This window comes from Typopeltis vanoorti, chromosome 20, assembly GCF_054136105.1.
Source record: "Typopeltis vanoorti isolate ZY-2024b chromosome 20, IOZ_Tvanoo_1.0, whole genome shotgun sequence".
NCBI lineage: Eukaryota > Metazoa > Arthropoda > Arachnida > Uropygi > Thelyphonidae > Typopeltis > Typopeltis vanoorti.
Window position 1 is genome coordinate 89,342,154 of NC_143568.1, and position 25,392 is coordinate 89,367,545.

The window sequence follows — 25,392 nt, forward strand, 5'->3', positions numbered from 1 at the left end:
ACGCTTTATAAAGGGGAATAATAACCTCTTTATCTCTGGATGTCAGTGTGTTCCGCAACAACCAAGTAATCCTATGTGCAATCTTGGACACCTTAGCAATGTGTCCCCTGAACTTCATCTCCCTATCTACCAACACCACTAAGTCCCTAGCCTCATCAATCTCTTGGAGTACCGTTCCATCAATGTAGTACACAGCTGGTAATCTTTTAATCCCAAAATGCATAACTTTACACTTTTCCACATTGAGCTGACATCCATTTCCTTTTGCCCATTTTACCAGCTTATTTAAATCATCCTGCAAACTCTCAACATCAGCTTGATTTTTTATTGTGCTACCCAACTTTGCATTATCAGCAAACAACTCAATATCTCCCTTTAAGCCATTTCCTATATCATTTATACATAGAAATTAAACAACAATGGCCCAAGCACAGAGCCCTGATCACACCGCTGGTCAACTGCCTCATCCTGGACTCTGCTCCTCCATCCACCACCTTCTGGTTCTCTCCCTGAGCCATTCTGCTATCCATATCACCAATTTAGTGTCCATCACCATCTGCTCCAATTTGCGCAACAGTATTCCATGGGGTATCCTGTCAAATGCATTATAGCAAAATCCAGAAGTACCACTGTGTAGCCATTTCCTTTGTCCAACTCAGATGTCATTCTATTATAAAAAGCTAATAAATTGCTAAGGCAGGATCAACCTTTATCAAAACCATGTTGGCCCCTATAGAGTATTATATCCTGATCCAGCCATTGTTGAAGTTTGTCTTTAACCAACTTTAACAATACTTTTACCATCACTCCCGAGATGGTGATTGGTCTGTAATTAACGACCACAGTTTTAGAGTCACCTTTATATAAAGGAAGTACTTTGCCTTCCTTCCACTCCCTAGGGACCATACCCAAGTTCAAACTTAAGTTAAATAACCAAGTAAGAGGTGTTGACAATTCCTTTGCATATTCGCGCAAGACCTGAGCTGATATTCCATCTAAACCTACCGTAGTGTTCGCATTTAAATTTTCCAATATACTAAGTACCTCTGCTTTTTTCAATGAACCTTGCTTTTTTATCCTACAGACAGAAAATCAGTCATGCATGTAATTAATAGACAAAAATACTCTTAGTCGTAGATGGCATAACGTACAGATGGTGAATTGAATATTTTGTAGATGATGCATTAGTTTTTTGCATGGAGAGGTATGAATTATTGCTATGCATTTCCTGAGAATATGGTGACCAAAGAATGTGAAGGCATCTAAGCACAGTATGATGAGTTGTGTGTAATGAAGTAACCTTCCATTATGAGCCTTTGACTCCATGGAAGGCCGAAGATAATAATTATAATAATAAAAAAATACGATAAGTATAGATGGTGGGTTCTGTGATGTAGAGTGCCCTCCCATGATAAGTTCTTGGACTCCGTAAACCTGATAATAATATATTTTGTAAATCATGTTACCTGGATATCTAAACAATGACCACTTAACATGTGATTTACTGTATATCAGAAATAATTATTATTTCATATAGTAAATTATAATAATTTCCATCTACTCAAATCTAATGAAGAAATCCTAAAATGAAAAAGCATTTCATTTCTGCTTATAAAATCATTTTAGATACCACATGTATATTTAACAGGTGAAGCGCAATGACAAACAGTGGAAAAAGTGGTATGACAAAGATACTCCTGAAGAGGAAGAAATTCCTGATGGTTATAGTGCATCGTTAGATTCATTTAGAAAGCTACTATTAATAAGGTGTGTTAATTTTTAAAAAAATGCATATAGTTTGATGCTAATGTTGCACTGAAATATTTTTAGAGGTAAATCAAAACATTACCTCTAAATCGTTTAATAGATAACTTTGTTCATTTAATAACTTTGACTGCTACTATCAGTTGCAGTCAAAATTACAATATTATTACAAAAATATTCTAATTAAAAAAACAACAACTCAAGTCTTGACAATAATATTACAATAAAATTACAATACAAAATTAGTATCAACTAATCAAATGTTTTTGGTATGATCTGATTCTGCTGCACTCTTATCATCTATGATGATGATACACAAGACAAATTAAGAGATTTGCCATATATATATATATATATATAACTGGCCCTTTAGTATTGGCCAAATATAACATTAGGCTAGCACAAACTGTTTTCTGCCTTGGACCTATGTCCATATCCAGATTACAGAGCTATTTTCTTGCATTTCCATTACACATCTCTAACTCAGGACTCAACGATTTCTTAAACTAATAGCGCAAGTATTTTCATTTTCTACTTGCTCTATATTCCATTCATTGTAATATGAGCATTCAAATATTGATATTTAGTTATAATCATGATTTTCATTTTCTCTGGGTTAATCGTAAGTCTTATGTAGAAAGTTTTTTGCTTGGTTAGAAAGTAGATTATAATAGACAATAAATTATATTCTTGTTTTAATTCTTTATTCAGGCATTAGCAAAAAAAAAATTTGTATATGAAGTCTTTTCAGAACTACATTACTTGTATTTCTGAAAAGACTATAGAGGAATCACATCATTTGCCTCACTATCCCCATAATACATACACAGCACAGTTCCTTTCCAATGTGTATATTGTTATGCAGTATGGTAGCTTAATGTAGTCTAGCTGTCAAATACTTCACATGTAAACTTTTCTTTCCTTTTGCTTGGATAAAAAATTAAAATAAAAATATAATTTCTTGTCTATTAATTTGCTCTCTAACCAACCAAACAAATTTCTACATCTAATTGTAATGCAACTTGCAGGAGAGATTGAAGAAGTGGTTATGAATGAGGAAGTAAATGACATGAGTATGGAAAATGACAAAATGAGTGCAAGAGGAACAGGGAAACGGGGAGACTCGGGGTGGGACAGGGGTACACAGCATAAGAAAGGTGGATGCTGCAAGAGGATGTGAGAGCATGTGTAGACAGGATGGGATGACCTGGGATTGAGGAGAAACAGTTGGAATTGAAGAGGGTTCTAAACTGAATAAGCAGAAAGGGAAATAGCCCAGATCGAGCATGGAGCGATCACAACGAATGAGTGCTATCAGTGGAACTAGCTGTTGATCTCCAGGAATGATCTGTTGTGTTCGTATATAAATGCTAGAAGTGTAAGAAACAAGGCAGATGAAATGGTTGCACTAATTGACTCTGTTCACCCAAAAATTGTTGGAATAGTGAGACATGGTTAGATGAGGACGAAATCCTGACAGGAATAGAGATGGAAGGGCATAATGTGTTTCGTAAGGATAGACGTGGTAAAAAGGGAGGGGGAGTGCTATTGATGATAGAGTAAGAGTTATGTCCATACAAAGTAGAGATGCATGAGGGAAATAGTGCCAGTGGTTTTGAGGGAGTATGGAATGAGATAGAGGTGAATGGAATGAGGTACTTGGTTGGATGTTATTATAGACCAGGTAATGCGGATGGTAGTGACTATGAAATGTATCATGAAATTAGCCAAGCAAATAAGAAAAGAGTGATCATTATAAATCAGGTGATTGCCTGGGTGGTTGCCAGCCGTGTAAGAAAAGGATATATGCTGAACTACAGGGGGGGTAGTGATTATGAAGAGCCCAGGGGACAGCTTCCGGGTGTAGCATAGAATGAGGAGTTAGCTGGGAAAGAGATCAGTGCAGCTTGCGGGATTTTCAAAAACTATGTAGTAGATGCAATTTTTAAATGTATTCCAAAGATGAGAAGGTTAAATAAGGTAGGTGTGAAATGGATGAATGAAGACATTAAACATGCAATACAGAGAAAAAGCGCATTATGGAGGAAGCATAAGAGAAGTGGAAATAACCAATTCCATGAAAACTACAAAGACCAGGCAAGGCAGGTGACTTCGTTGGTGAGGGTAGCTAAAGAAAGGTATGAACAGCAGTTAGTTAATGAAGCCAAAAAGAATCCTAGGGAGTTCTTTCGATATGTAGCCAGCAAAGAAAGAATGATTATGGAAGGATGAGATTGAATGAAGAAAATGGTATAAAGACAGCTGTTGCAGAAGGTGTGGTAGAGATACTTAATGAGCAATTCATAAAGGTCTTTCAGTCTTGTGAATGTGACTCCATGGAGAGATTGAGAGCAGTTGATGATGGGGAGGAGAGACTGACTGTAAGTGAGCAAGAGGTGTATGGGGAGTTGAGCAAACTAGATGTAAATAAGGCTGTGAGACTTGATAATATGTCACCACGTATTCTGAAGGAATGTGCCAGGGAGTTGATGCCAGCTTGACATATTTTTTTAATATGAGTCTTGCACTGGGTCAAGTTCCTAAGGAGTAGAATGAAGGCAAGATTGTGCCACTTTATAAAGGAGATGATAGAACTCAAGCATCAAACTATAAGCCTATCTGTGTGTCTGGTGTTGTATTAAGTTGTTGGAGAAGCTTTTGAGAACTAGAATCCAAAATTGGGTTGACAACAATGGTATTATCTTCGATGGATTTCATGTTTTTAATAATCTTACTTATTATAATAAGGTGACTGCTTCCATGGACATAGGAAAAGAGGATACACAGTAATATACTTAGATTTTGCAAAGACTTTTGATAGATTACATCATGATAAGTTGATAGTGAAACTGGAGTTGATAGGGTTGGATATTGGATTGGAGACTGGCTATCTGATAGGTATCAACAAGTTGTGTATAGGGGAGCGTTATCCAGGAAAAGGAAAGTCACTAGTGTAGTGCCTCAGGGGTCTGTTTTAGGGCCATTACTGTTTAACTTGTATATTTACGATATTGGCAAAGATTTGGACGGAGATATTCAGTTGTTTGCAGATGATACAAAGTTGGGACTAACCATAAAGAGTAGTGAAGATGTTGTGGCCTTACAAGAAGACTTGAATAAATTGAGTGATTGGGCACGGAAATGGGAATGTGAGTTCAATGTTGCAAAATGTAAGGTCTTAAAATTTGGAAAACAAAGATGGGATGGAGAATTTAAGCTTTGTGAGAATATATTGTGAGAGGTGGAAAAAATAAGAGATCTGAGGGTGATAGTGGATAAGGATCTGAAATTTAGGGGATGCATAGCCAAAATTGTGAAGACAACAAAGGCTTCTGGGAATGATGCAGAGGACACTGACATGTAGAAGTGGGGAGATTCTTGTTCCATTGTATAAGGCTTTGATTTGGCCACACATGAACTGTTTTGCCCAGATTTGGTCACCTGGTTTTCAGAAGGACGAAAAGATGTTGGAAAGGGCCCAGAGGCGACTGACTAAGGTAGTTTCTAACCTCTGGAATGTCAAGTATGAGGAAAGCTTGAGAGGTGTAGCATGGAATGAGGAGTTAGCTGGTAAAGAGATCAATGCAGCTTGCGGGATTTTCAAAAACTATTTAGTAGATGCAATGTCTAAATGTATTCCAAGGGTGAGAAGGTTAAATAAGGTAGGCGTGAGATGGATGAATAAAGAGATTAAGCAAGCAATACAGAGAAAAAGGGTATTGTTGAGGCAGCATAAGAGAAGTGGAAGTAACCAATTTCATGAGGTCTACAAAGACCAGGCAAGGAGGGTGACTTGGTTGGTGAGAGTAGCTAAAGAGAGGTATGAACAGCAGTTAGCTAATGAAGCCAAAAAGAATCCCAGGCATTTCTTTCGATATGTAGCCAGCAAACGAAAGAATGATTATGGAAGGATGACATCGATTGGAGGAAATGGCATAAAGACAGCTGTTGCAGAATGTGTGGTGGAGATACTTAATGAGCAGTTCATAAAGATCTTTCAATCTTGTGAATGTGACTTCATGGAGAGATTAAGAGCAGTTGATGATGGGGAGGAGAGACTGACTGTAAGCGAGCAAGATGTGTTCGCGGAGTTGAGTAAACTAGGTGTAAATAAGACTGTGGGACTTGATAATATATCACTGCGTATTCTGAAGGAATGTGCCAGAGAGTTGACACCTGCCTTGACATATTTTTTTAATACGAGTCTTGCACTTGGTCAAGTTCCTAAAGAGTGGAAGGAGGGCAAGATTGTGCCACTTCATAAAGGAGGTGTTCGAACTCAAGCATCAAACTATAGGCCTATCTGTGTGTCAGGTGTTGGGGGTAAGTTGTTGGAGAAGCTTGTGAGAACTAGAATCCAGAGTTGGGTTGACAACAATGGTATAATCTTTGATGGACAGCATGGACTTGCTAAAGGGAGGTCATGTTTTAGTCATCTACTTACTTATTACAATAAAGCGACTGCTTGCTTGGACAAAGGAGAAGGATGCACAGTAATATACTTGGATTTCGCAAAAGCTTTTGATAGAGTACCTCATGATAAGTTGACAGTCAAACTAGAGCAGATGGGGTTGGATATTAGATTAGTGCATTGGATTGGAGACTGGCTATCTGATAGGTATCAACACATTGTGTATGGGGGTGCAATATCCAGGAAAAGGAAAGTCACTAGTGGAGTGCCTCAGTGGTCTGTTTTAGGGCCATTACTATTTAACTTGTATATTAATGATATTGGCGAAGATTTGGATGGAGATATTCAGTTGTTTGCAGATGATGCAAAGTTGGGACGAACCATAAAGAGTAGTGAAGATGTTGTGGCCTTGCAAGAAGACTTGAATAAATTGAGTGTTTGGGCAAGCAAATGGGGATGTGAGTTCAATGTTGCAAAATGTAAGGTTTTAAAATTTGAAAAACAAAGATGGGATGCAGAACTTATGCTTGGTGATAATATATTGTTGGAAGTAGAGGAAATAAGAGATCTGGGGGTGATAGTGAATAAGGATCTAAAATTTAGGGGATGCATAGCCAAAATTGTGAAGACAACACAAAGATTTCTGGGAATGATGCGGAGGACACTGACGTGTAGAAGTAGGGAGATTCTTGTTCCATTGTGTAAGGCTTTGATTAGGCCACACATGGACTATTGTGCCCAGATTTGGTCACCGTTTTCAGAAGGATGAATAGATGTTGGAAAGGGTCCAAAAGCGACTGACTAAGGTAGTTTCTGACCTCCGGAATGTCGAGTATGAGGAAAGATTTAAAAAATGTAATTTGCAGAGTCTAGTGGAGAAAAGGAAGAGGGGAGATATGATAGAGACCTATAAGTTGGTAACGGGTTGTTATAGGATCAATGGTGGAGAAGTTCTACAGAGAATAGTGGGAGATCAGGGGAGAACCAGAGGTCATCCCTGGTATAAAGAGGGTGTGAGTAGGGGAATGAGAGGCAGGTTTTTTTTCGTGCCGAGTTGTGAGTGATTGGAATGCCTTGCCTGAGAGTGTAGTGTCTGCAAGGAGTTTGAATGTGTTTAAGACACGGTATGATGAGATGTGTGTGAGATAAAAGGACGTCCTAGATGAGTCTTTGACTCCATGAGGTCTTGTTTAATAATAATAATAATAATAAGATGCAACTTGCCGAGTATGGTGAACAGAAGGAAGAGGGGAGATATGATAGGGACCTGCAAGTTAAAAGGGGTTGTTATAGGATCAATGCTGGAGAGGTTCTTCAGAAAATAGTCGCAAATCAGGGGAGAACCAGAGGTCATCCCAGTAAACTGTATAAAGAGGGTGTGAGTAGGGGGATGAGAAACGGGTTTTTTTTGCATGCAGAATTGTAAATGATTGGAATGCCTTGCCTGAGATTGTGGTGTCTGCAGAGAATTTGAGTGTGTTTAAATCTCGGTATGATGAGCAGTGTTATGATAAAAGGACCTTCCAGATGAGTCTTTGACTCCATGCAGTCTTGGGTAATAATAATAATAATAAAAATTCTGTTCTAGAGTATTTTAATAATATAGTGCTGCATCATTTGCACTTTGTATATTATTATTATGTGACACCCTCCAGGGAGTCCAAAGACTCAATGAGAAAGGGCGTCTATTCTACAGCTCTCCGTCTCCTCTAATCAATCTACCAACTACAACAAACTGCAACTACCTTCATCATCTATACCAACACTATCTACTGCCAACCACTACCACTTTCACAGACAATTGCAAACATGCATGCCCATATTGGGATTCGAACTCGCAGCCTTTTGGTTGGAGAGTGGATACACTAGCCGCTGGCCAACCAGGCCGGCCTATGGAATCGAAAATGCCATATATGGAAAATGCATGATTACTTCATTAATTTAGCTTTCAGTACTTCCATTGTTTTAGCTCCCAGTGATGTGAATTTTCATTGTACTGACAATCAAGAGACAATATATTTTCCAAGTTCATTTTCTCTAAATTTCATTTTAGATAAACATTTTATTTTTTAAATTATTAACTTTATATTTATATTCTTTATTAATAATTTTTGCTGGGTCCCCTCCAGGAATCTTCCATGATTAGACAGACTTGAACTTCTGGAGCTGTGCAATTGGGTTCAGTCTGTGCCTTCACCAATGCAACTTTCAGTTGCATTTGCAAAGTCTATCTGTCATCCTTATCAAGCCTTCATCCTTCCACAGGCTTGATAACTATCTCTATGACATACCCTTCACATCATCTTGATGGCAGATCAATTAACAAAAAAAAAAAAAAAGACAGGTCTTATAAACTCAAGGAACTACACAAGCTCATCTAGATCAGGTTTTTACAAACATCAATGTCCATAGTAGGATTTGAACCCACAACCTATTGGTCTAGTTCTGGGATGGTGACCTAGAACTGGAACAGTTGACTAGGAAACAACTGGAAATTCTTATCAGAAATGTAAAGCTCAAGAATATGTGGATCCCTCACAACCCCTACAAAAAAAAAAAAGATTGCAGTTGGATTGCCCACGGTGTTGGAACAAGGCTCAGCCTCTTTTATGTATCACCATCCATTCTTTACGTAGTCAAGAAGATGCAACAATAAACATCAGCAACACCTCAGACCACAAAGTAATTGTGTTCACATTTTGTTGTCGTGTAAAAGTAGAAATTGGTCTTTGTCCCTGGAAGTTACACCAAACTTCCTTTCCCTCTTCTTGGACCAGCTTCACCATCTCCATGAGAAAAGAACCATCACCAGCACCTAGAGGTGTTCTGGAGATGCTATGAATATCTCACCAGGACAACAGTATTCCCTTCATATCCAATCAGATCCCCTCTGATTGCAGTAATTATACAGTGAAGAGTTCATGCAATTCAGCTGGCACTTGTGCATATAAAAGAAAACTGCTACCAAAAAGTGTATAATTTATATAGACTTATTGAGTTCTTTACAGACTCTCTCATCTCCTTTATATAATCCACATCCAGTGCTTCATCAGGTTCTATAACTTTTGTACAAATTGAAGTTCCTTAATTTTGATATTCAGCTATCATAGATTCCCACAAATGAGACTGCAGATTCTGGAATTGAACATTTCTAAATAATCTTCAGCTGCTAGATCAGTTCTTACATTTTCCAGGTACTGTTTGTCATTCCCATATACAATCTATAGACAGTTTATAAGCTGCTAATCCAATGTCACTTTTCACTGGAGGAAGTACTGACAAATAAATTGCATGATCGAACCTGAAATTCAGCCTTTGCATTTGAAACAGCAGAGAGGAAGTTGTTCTTGTTAGGCCCACATAGATCACATTCTTTTTATTGAGGAGTAATGACTCACCTATGTGTGTGAATAATGCAAAATATATTTTGCCATTTGTCACATTCTGTTGGAATGGCAGTGCTTCACTCAAGAAAGGAATGAAGTTTTTTACTACATAGGCTGAGCATATACACTTGGGAAGATCTTATCTCTAATAAATTGTATGATGTTTTTAACTTTTTATCAAAATTAATTGATACAAACTTGGATGTATTTGAATATAAATTCTATTTATATATAGATACTGCTTTGCTTTCCTAAATTTTTTTTTAACAATTTGCTTTGATAGCTGTAATGAGTGGATACTGAAATTCTTCAGAACACCATTCTGTGTTTCTGGACAGGTTCATAACACCTGAAAAAAAAAGTCACAATAGCCTTCAAAAGCTGCAAAAGAGTTGAGTTTCCTAGTCTTGATGGACTGGGAACAGGTCTACCATACCATCTGAAATTTCCTATTCTCACACATTCAACAACATATTATCAGACAGTGAAATTCTAGACTAGTTTGTTGAGAGTCTCACCAAGAAAGAAAGAAAGACATTTAATAAGAATATTGAGTTGAATATCCATAGTCCATAGAGTATCCATATAGAGATTATAAAATAATCTCCATGAAGATCATTAACACCAGAATAAATCATCATCTAAGGACCTAATCTGAAGTACACAAATATATGGATTTCCAAGGAAATTAATGTATGCAACTGATCAGTCAGCAAACTCACAAGGTTACAACCTAAATTCTATGAGAGAGCAATCAGCTAATTCATTCTTATCTTATCTTACCTCATCACAGCATGCAAAAGAGGCAAACAGTCCTTTCAGCCCCCTGCCTTTTGCACTGACTGTAGACTCACTTATACAAAGGTTTCAAGAATGTCCATGCATCAGAAGAATTACTCATCCTTCCTCTTCTGTCACAACATTGGTGCTCATGATGTCATTTTAACCTTAGAGACCCAAATTCTGCCTACCATTTTTTCAGGCCAGCAGAAAATTTTAGTAGCCTTTGTTGCTTAAGAGTCAATCCCCAAAAGACCAAACTTAGGATGTTTAGAAATTTGATCCTTCACATGTCTCCTTTGGACTAGAGATACCCCTAAGAGGAAAACCTGAGCTGCAAATACCACACATTATTCAGGAGAGCTGGGACTTTCTATTAGCCTAGAGAGTAGGAGCCACAATCTTAAAACTATAATCCTTTCTGCAATATTGTATGTTAGTCAAAATCACTGATATTGAAGAACATAAAGCAGTACTCTACAGAAGACTTTTGAACATTTCTGTAACTTCCAGAGACAGCATATAAACAAGGATGATAAGAAAATAATTAATATTTTCTTATCATCCTTGATAAGAAAATATAATATAAGAAAAGGCTGATAAAAACATATGCCATATTTTCTTATCATCCTTGCTTAGATCAAAATAATTAATATTTATTAACTTATTAGCTGATATTTTGCTGGTATTATATCCAAAATCTTCAGAACTCAAGAACAATTTGTCACAATACATGAAACAGGAACAATTTGGTATAACAGTGGGGCTAGTTTGAAAAAATTGTAATGCAACACAAGGGACTAAAGTCCTAATTGACACCATCTATGTTGGATAAAGATAAAAAACAAGTATTAATTAGATCTTAAAATGATTGTCTCCCAGATTTTTGGTAAATATATACAGCTAAATGTGTTGAGGTTCGGTGTGTGTTTTAAAGCTGCTGTTGATTCCAAGCCAGCCTGGTTGGCCGAGTGGTTACCATGTCTGCTCACCAGCCAAGAGGCTGTGGGTTCAAATCCCACAATGGTTGTGGATGTTTGTGATTGTCCTACCAACTCTGTGTGGAAAGGGAATCTGCAACCTACCACTTACTCTAGCAGAAAACTTCACTCCCAAAACCCGGTGATACGGCAATGACCATATGGTGTCTATGGATGTCAAATTTGAATTTTAAAAAAAATTTTTTATGTTGATTCAAAAAACAATCTCTCTGACTTATAATGACTTTATGTATCACTTTTGTTTTCTTCCATTTTATCCTGTGTGAAGGGATATCCAGGACATGGTCTCTTAGATCAAACTTACCACAACAATGGTGCAAAATGTATTTTTTATGTTCACCAAGTCAGTGGTTTGTCCTGTCTGTATACATAGTAAGCCAGATACAAGAAAAAGGAACTTCATAAACTCCTGGATGTGATAAAGAAGAGAGTTTGTCTTTAGGTGAACAGATGAGAGTTGCCAATTTGACAAATGGTTTAAATATGTTGCGTAGCTGGTATTTATTAAGCACTCTAGCTATCTTTTCAGATGTGTCTTAAATGTATGGGATGGGATGGTAACAGTTTTTGTTGTATTTTTGTGTGATAGCCAATGGAGAGGATTTCTGGGGAGCATTTATAATTTTTTTTATCCTATGGGGATTATAGCCATTGGCTAAGAAAGTGTCACTCAAATTTGTGGGGGAGGGGCTAGTAATTTAGCTAAATGTTTAGCAAGTTTGCATGTGAACCCTGTTTATACTATCCACAATAGGGTGTAGGAGTGTATCTTGTTTGTGAATTTTAGGTGCTCCATATATTCTGGTGTTTTAACATGGAAAGACTTGCGTTTATTAACTATTTCTTTTCACCAGGAAGTGACTTTCTTCATTAATTTGCAACCTTTATTCTTTTGAGCATTAGAAGGATCACATTCTCTAATTTTGTATGTAGAATGATCTTGTAAAAGTATGTGCATTTTGCTTTCATGTTCAACTAAATTCATCACCACTTTGTATTCTGTTTGCCTATTTTAGTTATAAAAATATTATTATTACAACATAATTCTTGTAAAGCACTGATTTCCTTGAAAGTTTATTTTTCACTTGGTTAGACTATATTAAATTTAGTTTAATGCTTTATCGAAGTGTGAGCAAAGAAAGTTTGCACCTGAAAATATCTTCAAGACTGGAGTAAGATAGTACAACACCGGCAACTCATAGCAAAGGTGGACCAAGCTAACATCACTCCTATCTCAGTATCTCCCATAATGCAAAACACATCTCCATCTCCTTGTGGATATGTATAATGTTATGCATTAAGGGAAGGGCCACTACCCAGACTAGTTTTGACCTTCATGGAGGTCTCTTCAGTGGGAGCCAGGCCCAGAAGTGAAGATACCAGGCAGAAGGATAAAGGATTAAACTAAATTTATTATTGTCTAACCAAGTGAAAAATAAACTTTCAACATCTTTCTCTAAATCCAGAGTAATTTAATAAAATGTGGCACACCTTTTGGCAACTCCTGTAGGTAAAGATGACCTCGCCATTGGTTCTGCCTGGTATCTCCAACTCTGGGCCTGGCTCCCACTAAAGAGACCTCATTAAAGGTCAAAACTAGTCTGGGTAGTGGCCCTTCCCTTAGTGCATAACATCATACATACCACAAGGAGATGTGTTTTGCATTATGGGAGATACTGAGATAGGAGTGATGTTAGCTTGGTCCACCTTTGCTACAAGTTGCCCGGTGTTGTACTACCTTCCCCCAGTCCTGAAGATATTTTCAGGCGCAAACTTTGTTTGCTCACACTTTGATAAAGGATTAAACTAAATTTATTACACTGATTTTTTTTTGGTATACATTATTATTATTATTATTATTATTATTATTATTGTTAATCCCAAGACCCCATGGAGTCAAAGACTCATCCAGGAAGTCCTTTTATCATACACAGCTCATCATGCCATGCCTTAAACACACTCAAATTCTCTGCAGACACCACATTCTCATGCAAGGCATTGACATTCAAATCATTCACAAGTCTGCATGCAAAGAACCTGCTTCACACAGCTTTGTTCACACCCTCCTTATACAGCTTCCAGGGATGACCTCTGGTTATCCCCAGATCCCACACCATTTTCTATAAAACCTCTCCAATATTGATCCTATAACAACCCCTTGCTAACTTGTAGGTCTCTATTATATATCCCCTCTTCCTGTTATCCACTAGACTCTGTAAATTGCATCTTCTCAACCTTTCCTCATATTCAACATTCCAGAAGTCAGAAACTACCTTGGTCAGCCTTCTCTGGACCATTTTCAACATCTCTTCATCCTTTTGAAAACCAAGTGACCAAATCTGTGAGCAGTAGTCCATCTGTGTCCTAATCAAACTTTATACAATGGAACAAGAATCTCCCTACTTCTATAAGTCAGTGTCCTCCACATCATTCCCAGAAGTCGATGTGTTTTCCTCACAATTTTGGCAATGTGCCTCTTAAATTTCAGATCTTTACCCACTATCACCATTGATTGCTGCATTAGCTGTTTACCACCTACAGTTGTTTTCTGCATTGGCTGTTTTCCACCTGCAGTTGAAGGCAACATTCCTTTGTTTTCTCTACAATATGGGCACTTCCATTCATCACGCTTCGCATTTCATTTTCGCTGCCAAGTGACCTCGGACAGGCCCCAACATAGAACATGAATGTTTCTCTGGCAGTTGCTGCATGTTATGTTGTTTTCTTCCCCCATTAAGTCTTCCTGGCATTTGTAGCACTTCATATTTCTGGTTTAGATGATCTTGCTGTGACTGCTAATATGGAGACCTCCTTTGTTCTCCTCTTGCATAGTTGACCAATGTATACTTCGTACTTTGAATACTTATAATTTACTTATTACTTAACAGGTACTTACAGTTTTTATGTCAATATGTTCGGCTTGAAGAATGGAATTCACTGATGCACTTTAAATTTTAATTCACTAGAAAAAAATCTACTTTGCAACTTAAAATATGGGAGCATCAAAGTAGCGTGCAGGTAACGCTTGCTGTCTGTCAGCAGTAGTGCAAAAAACATGAGTGCTCCCAATCACATGTTCAGTCATTTTTATATGTTAAGATGTTTGGCAAACAGGGAATTGACACTCTCATTGACAAACAACGAAAAATTAAAGTTACCCATCATAATGAACTGTTACATAAAAATGAAGGCATTTTTAAAAAGATTAATTGATACTGTATGCTATTTGGCAAGAGCTTCCTTTGAGACATCATGATGAGTTTGAAGATTCAGATAATCTAGGAAATTATATAGAATTTTTAAATGTGCTCCGTGAATATGATCCTCTTTTAGACAGTCGTTTAAAGGATTTGACTGTATTTCAAGAAACTTCTACAGTTTAAAATGTAAATCTTTAGTGTTATATCCAATGTGGTTAAAGATGTTCTGTGGCATGTTAATTTCACCTCTTTCAGTAGAATTTTATTTCTAAAATTAGAATTTCTAAAATTAGAAATAGGAAAAGAAGGAGTAGCCATAGTATTCAACACAAAATACGAGGCTAATCTTCTTGAATGGCAGGCAGTCTCAAGTAGAGTAATGTGGGCAAATATGAGAATGGGGAACTGGACAATGAGACTTATTTGTGCCTATGGTCCCACAGAAGGTTCTACTAAGGTAGAAGTGGAGGAATTTTTTGAGGCTTTAGAAAAAGCAACTGACACAATGAAAAAGGAAAAGTTGGTCCTTGTTGGGGATCTAAATAGTAGAGTAGGAAATGATTGTGAGACATACAAAAATATTTTGGGAAAATTTGGAGAAAAGAGCAAAGCTAATAATAATGGCAAATATCTGTTGGATTTCTGCTCGGGACATGGACTGGTTATTACTAACACCATGTTCCAACATAAAAATGTGCACAAATTCACATGGAGAGAAGAGGCGAGGAATAAGAAAAGTCTCATTGACTATGTTATTGTTGATAGTGATGTTTTCTCCCTGGTGCAGGACACCAGAGTGTACAGAGGATTTGAAATTGGAAGTGATCACTATTTAGTCTTGAGCAGGATAAAATTGAATTTCATATTGAAAAGAATAACATGTAAGAAAGTTTTAAAGCGAATAAAAGTTGAGCAGCTATCAGATGTAAACTGTAGACTAAAATACAGAAATATTATTGAAAAGAAAATGAAAGAGTTTGAGAACAGGAATCAAACCTTGGAGATTCAGTGGCAAACTCTGAAGGAAACATTGATTGATTCTGCCAGAGAGGCATGTGGTGAGGTTGTGTGCAAAGATAAAAAAATCAGAACTCCCTGGTGGACACAGGAAGTTAAAGAGGCAGTGAAGGAAAAGAAGAAAGCATATCAAAAGTTCCTGGCAAATAAGTCAGCTTTTACTCTTACAGAATACAGAGACAAATGTAAGAAAGCTAAACAGTGTGTAAAACTAGCTAAACAAAAGTCATGGGAGGACTTTGGCAAGAATATAGAAAATAAATATCAAGAAGGTGGCAAAATATTCTGGAGGTTGTTGAAGAAGCTTAGGAATGGAGGAAAGAGTGCTGTAAAAGGAATTAGAGATGATAAAGGTGAAATGAAAACAGGAGAAAAAGATATCCTTGAAGTATGGAGTAATTACTTTGAAAAACTGCTAAATGAAACAAGCAGTGATGACAGCACGGTGATAAAAAACACTGACCAGGCATGCAGTCAGGAATACATATCCATACTTGAAGTAGAAAAAGCCATCAAAGGCTTGAAATGTGGAAAGGCAGCAGGAGTAGATGATATTCGACCAGAAATGCTGAAGTATGGTGGTATAAGAGTCTTACAGTGGCTGCACTGCATAGTTCAGAAAGCCTGGACAGAGGGACGAATTCCCGATGATTGGAGTAGAGCTCTCATAGTACCCATATATAAAAAGGGAAATAAAACTGAATGTGAGAATTACAGAGGTATTTCCCTACTGAGTGTTCCTGGCAAGATCTATGCAAGTATACTTGAGAAACGGTTGAGAAGAATTGTGGAAGAAAAGCTTGGTGAAGAACAAGCTGGATTCAGGCCAAATAGAGGCTGTCAGGATCAGATCTTCACTTTACGACAAATAGTCGAGAAAGCATGGGAATATAACAAAGATCTGTATTTAAGTTTTGTCGATTTGGAAAAGGCATATGACAAGGTGCCAAGAGAGAAGCTATTCAATACGCTGCAGTTATATGGTGTCAATGGGGCTTTATATCAAGCAATACTTAGTCTTTATTTGAGTTGTGAGTCAGCAGTTAGAATTGAAGGTAGTACAGGAAGATGGTTTAATGTTAAATCTGGTGTGAGACAAGGATGTACATTATCCCCTCTGTTATTCATTATCTATATGGATCACATTATGAAGGAATGTGGTATTAAACCTGATATCAAAATTGGAGATGTTAATGTCAGCTCTTTGCTTTATGCGGATGATGTTATACTTCTAAATAAATCCGCTACAAGTCTGCAAGATTCTCTGACTAAATTGAATAGCTGTTGTAATAGATATGGTATGAAGGTCAGCAATAAAAAGACAAAGACAATGAAAATAGGCAGAATCATTGAAAATGTCAACTGTGTTGGGAATGGAGAACCTGTGGAACAAGTAAAACATTTCAGCTACTTAGGCACAATTTTTACTGAAGATGGTAAATTAAATATAGAAATAGACAACAGAATCAGCAAAGCTGGTATCGTGGGAAGTCAATTGAATAAATTCATATGGAATAAGAAAGAAATTAGTCGGAACACTAAATTAGCTGTATACAAGACTTTGTTCAAACCAATTTTAACTTATGGATCTGAGAGCTGGGTCAGAAGTAAAACACTTGACCAAAGACTAGAGACCGCAGATATGAGAGTCCTGAGAAAGATTAGAGGCGTGAACAGATGGCATCAATGGCAATATCATATTAAAAATGAGGATATTAGGAAAGAACTTCACATTGTCAGCATCCAGGAATGCATTAGCAGAGCTAATCTCAGATGGTATGGTCACTTAAATAGAATGGGAGAGGAAAGATTAGCAAAACAAGTGTTCTCTGCCAGGTTGGCAGGAAAACGACCCAGAGGAAGACCAAGATATAGGTGGATTAATACGGTACAAAGTGCCTTAGACGATAGAAATATAAGATCTGATAATGTTGGAGTCTTGACAAGTAACAGACTGATTTGGAGGAAAATTGTAGATAGGAAGTTAGTAATGATGTAATTTTTTCATGTAGTACTGTCATATCCTGTACACCCCTTGAGGGTACATGGCAGGAATTTGATGATGATGATGATGATGATGAAATTAGAATTTCTTAAGCGTCTGCTTGATACAAAATATAAGACTTATTGTTAAACTGACCATAGATTTTTAATTCATACTTATGTTAGTACAATATTGCCTACCGGTTTCGCTAGTAACAGACTAGCTTTCTCAAGGCTTGCACAGTACAAAAAAATGGTAAATACAAAAAAGGTTTAAGAATACAAAAAAAACGTTAGTATCTGTTGTTTATTATTTTAACGGTATAATAGAACACAGAAACTAAGTAAATAATTAATTTCTTAACTTGATGCTGATATTTCGCTGGTATTATAACCAGCATCTTCAGAGCACAAAAACACTGTTTGTCACAATATGCGAGACTAAAACAACATGGTGTACTTAAACAAAATTGTAGCAGCAACACAAAGACTAAAGTCCTGATTTTGGCACCCTCTATCTGGAAAAAAAAAAAAAACTATTATATATTACTAGAGTCCTAGAAAAGTGCTAGTTTTTTCTTAATATGACTGTCTCCCAGATCTTCGGCAAGTTAATACAGCCATATTTGTTGAGATTTGGAGTGTGTTTTAGGGCTTCTGTCGCCTCTAAGAACAATCTCTCTGATTTATACGGGTTTCTGTGTAGTACTTTTGTGTTTTTCCAGTTGATCCTGTGTGCAGGGGTATCCAGAGCATGGTCTGCTAGGCCCAACTTCCCATAATGATAATTCTGGACGTATCGTTTATGTTCGCTGAATCGGATATTCACAGTTCTTCCTGTTTGACATCACTTCACTATTCACAAATGTACCACTAATAGAAACCCTCAACTACTGAAGTCACACTTCCCCCCTGATATATTTGAACTATTCAAATTCACAATACATGCAGGATATTTCACATGGAAAGGGAAAATATACAAACAAATTGATGGGACAGCCATGGGCTCCCCCCTTTCCCCCCTCTAGCCAACTTTTACATAGAACACCTGGAAAAACAAGCAAACAATACAGCCACTCTCAAACCAACACTTTGGCTACACTATGTTGATGATGTGCTTGCTATTTGGCCACATGGCCCTGAGACATTGAAAACATTCTTAGCACATTTAAATAACCAACATCCAAAAATCCACTTTACTATGGAACTGGAAGCCAACAACTGTCTGCCCTTCCTGGATGCACTCATCACACGTCTCCCAGATGGTTCCTTATCATTTTCAGTTTTTAGAAAACCCACACATACAGGCAGATACTTACACAAACAATCACACCATCATCCTTCTCAACAATATGGCATATTAAAAACGCTAACCCATCGAGCGAGAGCAATCTGTTCCAATGACAAGGCTCTTACTGCTGAACTGACTCACTTATGCCACACCTTCTTGGCCAACGGCTACAATCCACATAAAATAAACAAAATACTAAACACTCCTAAGAAACCCCTCCCACCATCCAGTACAGAGAACTACAACAAAACAGTCACCATCCCTTACATTAAAGGCACATCCGAAAAGATCTCAAGAATTCTCAATAAACATAAACTACACACTACATTCAGACCATGTAGCAAATTAGCCACCCTCATCCGCTCACCCAAGGACAGCATTCCTCCTTTATCACATCCAGGAGTCTACCAAGTACCCTGCTCATGCAATCAAGCCTACTACGGTCAAACAGGAAGAACTGTGAATATCCGCATCAGCGAACATAAACGATACGTCCAGAATTATCATTATGGGAAGTCGGGCCTAGCAGACCATGCTCTGGATACCCCTGCACACAGGATCAACTGGAAAAACACAAAAGTACTACACAGAAACCCGTATAAATCAGAGAGATTGTTCTTAGAGGCCCTAAAACACACTCCAAATCTCAACAAATATGGCTGTATTAACTTGCCGAAGATCTGGGAGACAGTCATATTAAGAAAAAACTAGCACTTTTCTAGGACTCTAGTAATATATGATAGTTTTTTTTTTGTTTTTTTTTTCCAGATAGAGGGCGCCAAAATCAGGACTTTAGTCTTTGTGTTGCTGCTACAATTTTGTTTAAGTACACCATGTTGTTTTAGTCTCGCGTATTGTGACAAACAGTGTTTTTGTGCTCTGAAGATGCTGGTTATAATACCAGCGAAATATCAGCATCAAGTTAATAAATTAATTATTTACTTAGTTTCTGTGTTCTATTATACCATTAAAATAATAAACAACATGTTCGACGAACACATAAGTCTGTCCACACGTTTAACGTTAGTATCTGTTAGATAGCTAAGGTACTAACAGGTACTAATGTTTTTTTTTGTATTCTTAAACCTTTTTTGCATTTACCATTTTTTTGTACTGTGCAAGCCTTGAGAAAGCTAGTCTGTTACCAGCAAAACCGGTAGGCAATATTGTATGAACATATGTACGAATTAAAAATCTATGGTCAGTTTAACAATAAGTCTTATATTTTATATCATTTTACGACCAAAAACATTTATAATTTAATTTGTCTGAACAATATCGAATATTTGAAATGCAATTCAAACCGATTTCAAAGTAGCCAGCAAAGGTTGGTCGATTGGTAGAGCCTCTGCTATTAATGGCTCAGCAAAAAGTTAAGCAAGTTTGAGCGGCATTAGTAGTTGGAAGGGGTTTCTAAATTCTACATCCCATCTTTGTTTCCAAAATTTTAAAACCTTACTTCAGGTGCAAACTTTGTTTGTTTGCACTTGGATAAAGGATTAAACTAAATTTATTATAGTCTAACCAAGTGGAAAATAAACTTCCAACATCTTTCTCTAAATCCAGAGTAATTTAATAATAAGGTGGTACACCTTTTGGCAACTTGTATAGGTAAATATGACCTCTCCATGCCTTAGTATTATCACCACTTCTGGGTCTGGCTCCCACCGACGAGAACTCCATAAAGGTCGAAACCAGTCTGATTAGTGGCTCTTCCCTTAATGCGTAGCATTATACATGTCCACAAGGAGATGTGCACTGCATTATGGGAGATACTGAGACAAGGAGTGATGAGCGCTTGGTTCACCTTTACTATGAGTTGCCTCAGTCTTGAAGATACTTCAGGTGCAAACTTTGTTTGCTTATACTTGGATAAAGGATTAAACTAAATTTATTACTTAAAACCTTACATTTTGTAACATTGAACTGTCTTCTCCATTCCCTTGCCCATTCACTCAATTTATTCAAGTCTTCTTGTAAGGTCACAACATCTTCTCTACTCTTCATTGTTCATCCCAACTTTGCATCATCTGTAAACAACTGAATATCATTAACATGAAATTTAAAAGTAATGGCCCAAAAACAGAACCCTGAGGCACGCCACTAGTAACTTTCATTTTGCTGGATATGAGTCACAGTATTATTATTATTCCTAATACCTCCAAGGAGTCCGAAGACTCATCGCGGGAGGACACCTACAACTGTCTCTACACCTAACGTCTACTACGAATCAACGCCATCTACCGCCCACCTCCAACACCACCACAACTAGTAATTTTTGTCTGTAAATTGCGTGTGTTCTGAAGATATCGCTCCCCAACTTGCTGATACCTATCAGAAAGCCAGTCTCTGATCCAATGCACTAATCTAATATCCGACCCCATCCCCTCTAGTTTGCTATCAACTTATCATGCAGTAATCTATCAAAAGCCTTTGCAAAATCTGAGTATACTACTGTGTATCCCTCTCCTCTGTACAAGGAAGCTGTCATCTTATTGTAATAAGTAAGAAGATTACTAAAACATGACCTCCCTTTAGCAAATCCATTTTGTCCATCAAAAATAATGCCATTGTTGTCAAACCAATTCTGGATCCTAGTTCTCACTAGCTTCTCCAACAACTTAACCATATTAAAATAGGCCTATAATTGGATGCTTCAGTTCTATCACCTCCCTTATGAAGCATCACAATCTTGCCCTCATTCCACTCCTTTGGAACTTGATCTAGTGCAAGACTCATATTAAAAAGATATGCCAATGGAGATGTAAATTCCCTGGCACATTCCTTCAGAATACGTGGTGATATATTATCAAGTCCGACAGCCTTATTAACATCAAGTTTGCTCAACTTCCCCATACATCTTGCTCACTCAGAATCAGTGTTCAGTGTGTCTTACCCATCATCAATTACTCTCAATCTCTCCATGATGTCACATTCACAAGAATGAAAGACCCTTATGCGCTGCTTGTTAAGTATCTCCATTATATCTTCCATAACAGTTGTCCTTATACCATTTTCTCCAATCAGTGTCATTCTTCCATAATCAGTCTTTTTTTTTTGCTGGCTACATATCGAAAGAACTCCCTTGGATTTTTTTTGGCCTCATTAGGTAACTGCTGCTCATAACTAACTTTTGCTACCCTCACCAGCCAAGTCACCCACTTTGCCTGGTCTTTGTAATCCTCATGGAATTGCTTATTACCACTTCTATTGTGCTGCCTCAATTATGCCCTTTTTCTCTATAGCTTGCTTAATCTTTTCATTCATCCATTTCATACCTACCTTATTTAACCTTCTGACCCTTAGAATACATTTAGACATTGCTTCTACTAGATAGTTCTTGAATATCCCCCAAGCTGTATTGATTTCTTTTCCATGTAATTCCTCATTCCATGCTAATACTGCAAACTGTCTCAGGAGCACTTCTTGATCGCCTTGTAGTTCTACATATACCCTTTTCTTAAAGAAGTCTTTACAATGCTGGCAGCCACCCAGGTAATCACTTCATGGTCCCTTTCACCAATTGGAGGGTGATTGGACACCTCATTTATAATCATATCCTGTGATGAAATGATCAAATCCAAGACCCTCAATCTTCGTGTGCCCTCTGTTATATAGTGTCTGTGGTAGTTGTCCCTCAAAAACTCAAGAAACTCATTTTCTTTACTTCCAGTTGCTATCTCATCATCCCAGTCTATATTTCCATAATTAAAATCACCCTTTTCATATTTGCTTAGCTAATTTGATTATACATTTCGTAGTCACTACCATCCACATTACTGGGTCGATAACAACATCCAATCAAGTATTTCATTCTATTCACCTCTATCTCACACCATACTGCCTCAAAACCACTGGCACTATTTCCCTCTTGTATCTCTACTTTGTATGGACATAACTTTTTCTCTATCGTCAATAGCAATCCCCCCCCTTTTTTTTTTATCCTTTCTATCCTTACAAAACACATCATACCGTTCCATCTTTATTCCTGTCAGAATGTCATCCTCATCCAACCAAGTCTCACAACAATTTTTGGGTAAACACACTCAATTAATGCAACCATTTCATTTGCTGTGTTTCTTACACTTCTAGCATTTGTATACAAGCACAGCAGCTCATTCCTGGATGTATAGCTAGTTACACTGATACCACTGATTTGATGTAATTTCTTCATATTCAACTCAAGCCTATTTCTCCTTATTCATCTTAGAACCCTCTTCAAATCCACCTATTCCTCTTGATCCCTGGTCATCTCCTTCCTTTCCTGTCTACTTATGCATTCACATCCTCTAGGAGCATCCATTAACTTTCTCATGCTGTGTTCTCCTGTTCATCCTGAGCCTCTCTGTTTCCCTGTCTGTTTTGCACACCCGTTCTCTCATTCTCTATACTCATGCTGCTCACTTCTTCATTCATAACCACCTCTTCAATCTCTCCTGTCTTACTCTCCTGCTCTTCCACATCACTTCCCAGTTGATCAGATTCATTCTCTGCACTCACAGCAACAGTCTCTCCAAGTGATTCACACCAAAACCATTCAAATGCAATCCATCACTCTTATATAGTTCACTTTATCCTTCGAACTCATCCCACACATTAACAAACTGCACTCCTTTCTCCTCACACATTTTCACTAACATATCATTCATAATCCTTGCGCTCTGCCTCATCTCACTCTCACCCTCCTTCCCTCTGCCTTAAATATCCATAACTTATCAATGCACTCAAACAAGTACATATAGCACACCTCCCATTTCACGAAACGACTAAAGTCTAAGTTAAATTCCTGCATGGACAAGGCATCTTTCCTTTGCCCGTTACTATGCTAAGCTCTAATATCAACTAATTTGTAAATAAATTTAAACAAAATATCCCACACACTAACAACACAACATTTATAGCAACTCTTACTCATGAACACACACTTATATACTATTAATTATTTCAAAAAACTTATCTGAAATGTGAACCCTCTTTACTCACCACTACTTATACTATTTTTAATTTTTTTATGTGATTTCCTCCCACAAAAGATTGTAAACCTGTAATCCACTAATGTTATGTGATGTAAATTTCCATCAGGAAGATTTGAATAGACTTTTGACTTGGACACAGGAATGGGGTTGTAGTTTTAACATTAATAAGTTCAAGGTATTGCATTTTGGAATGAAGAAATATAAGGCTGTGTACTATATTGACAGTGCTATACTGCTGGAAGTGAATGAAATTCGAGATTTAGGAGTGATGGTTAACAGTGGACTGAAATTTAGAAGGCAAATTGCAAATGTTGCAAAAAAGACTGTTGGTGAACTAATTATTAGATGATCTTGGAAACTATTGCTCTAGAGACCAAAAGGCCTCCAAATAGGCTGAGTGGTTGTGGTTGCCTAACCTTGTCAATGAAATTCATCCACCACGACATTTACATGCATCCATATCATAGGTGGGATTTTAAACTACATTCTGTTGGAGAGCACGTACACTATCCATAGGCAACAAAAAAAAATATCAAAAAAGTTCATTTGTACAACATAAAAATAAGTGTATAAATGCTGTCACTTCTGGGATTTCTTTAGATCCTTAATAACATTGTCCATAAATAAATTCTGCAGATTGAATTTCAGTTGCATCCATAACTACCAAATTTTTAAACTGAAATTCTATTGTAGATCATGGTGTCCAGATCGAACACTGTCTCAAGCACGTAAACATATAGCAGAGTCTTTGGGTGAGAAATATGCCAGTCCAGTCATTCTTGATCTTGATGCAACATGGGAAGAAAGTACTGAGAAGACTCCATTGGTCTGTTTGTTATCAATGGGTTCTGATCCAACAAGTCAGATTGAGGGTTTGGCCAAACAGAAAGAGATTGAAGTAAAAGCTATATCTATGGGTCAAGGTCAAGAAATACATGCTAGGGCTTTAATGGAAAAAGATCTCCTACATGTAAGTAATTTCTTTTTATTATATTGACACATTTCCATTTAAGGTTGAAATTTGAGAATTTGAAATTCAAATTCTCAAATTTGAATTTCAAAGCTGCATGTTATTATATACTTCTTGATCATGTGCTTTAAAGAGTAATGTTGCTCAGTATTTTTTCCAGGCTTCTTTGCATTACTAAAAGAGCCCTTAGTTTAACATCACAACACCTATCATACTTCATCTTGAATTCAATAATTATTTTACCGAAACATGATTAAACAAAGGTTTCCATGTGAAGTATCTTCATGACTAGGCTACTTGTATATAAAGGAGATGACTTCGCATCCAATTTCCCTAGTATCCATAATACATAGCAGACACTTTTATTGGGTATGTGTGCAAACTTTTGTTTGCTCATTCTTGAGTAAAATAACTTAGAAAACAAGCATATAATTTATTGTCACACATGTTGAACTCATTCAATGTTTTCACTTTCCACACTGGCAACTCATCCAATACTCTCCACTTTGGTAACTCATATATTTCCAAGTATGACTTCATATTCTTCCATCAGTTTTTGCTAAATTGAAGCTGATTAAGCCAGCTTTAATTACACTTAATATTCTTTCCACAC

At 37.1% G+C, this 25,392-nt stretch overlaps 1 protein-coding gene across 1 annotated transcript in view; it reads left to right on the forward strand.

Annotated features, from left to right (window-relative positions):
- Positions 1 to 25,392, forward strand: part of LOC150095635 (dynein axonemal heavy chain 8-like) — a 2,108,518-nt gene that overhangs the window by 1,862,321 nt on the left and 220,805 nt on the right. Inside the window, exons 73-74 of the mRNA XM_090409931.1 lie at positions 1,649 to 1,767; positions 24,503 to 24,779. Coding sequence (XP_090266057.1) covers positions 1,649 to 1,767; positions 24,503 to 24,779 — 396 coding nt within the window. The remainder of the gene's footprint in view (positions 1 to 1,648; positions 1,768 to 24,502; positions 24,780 to 25,392) is intronic.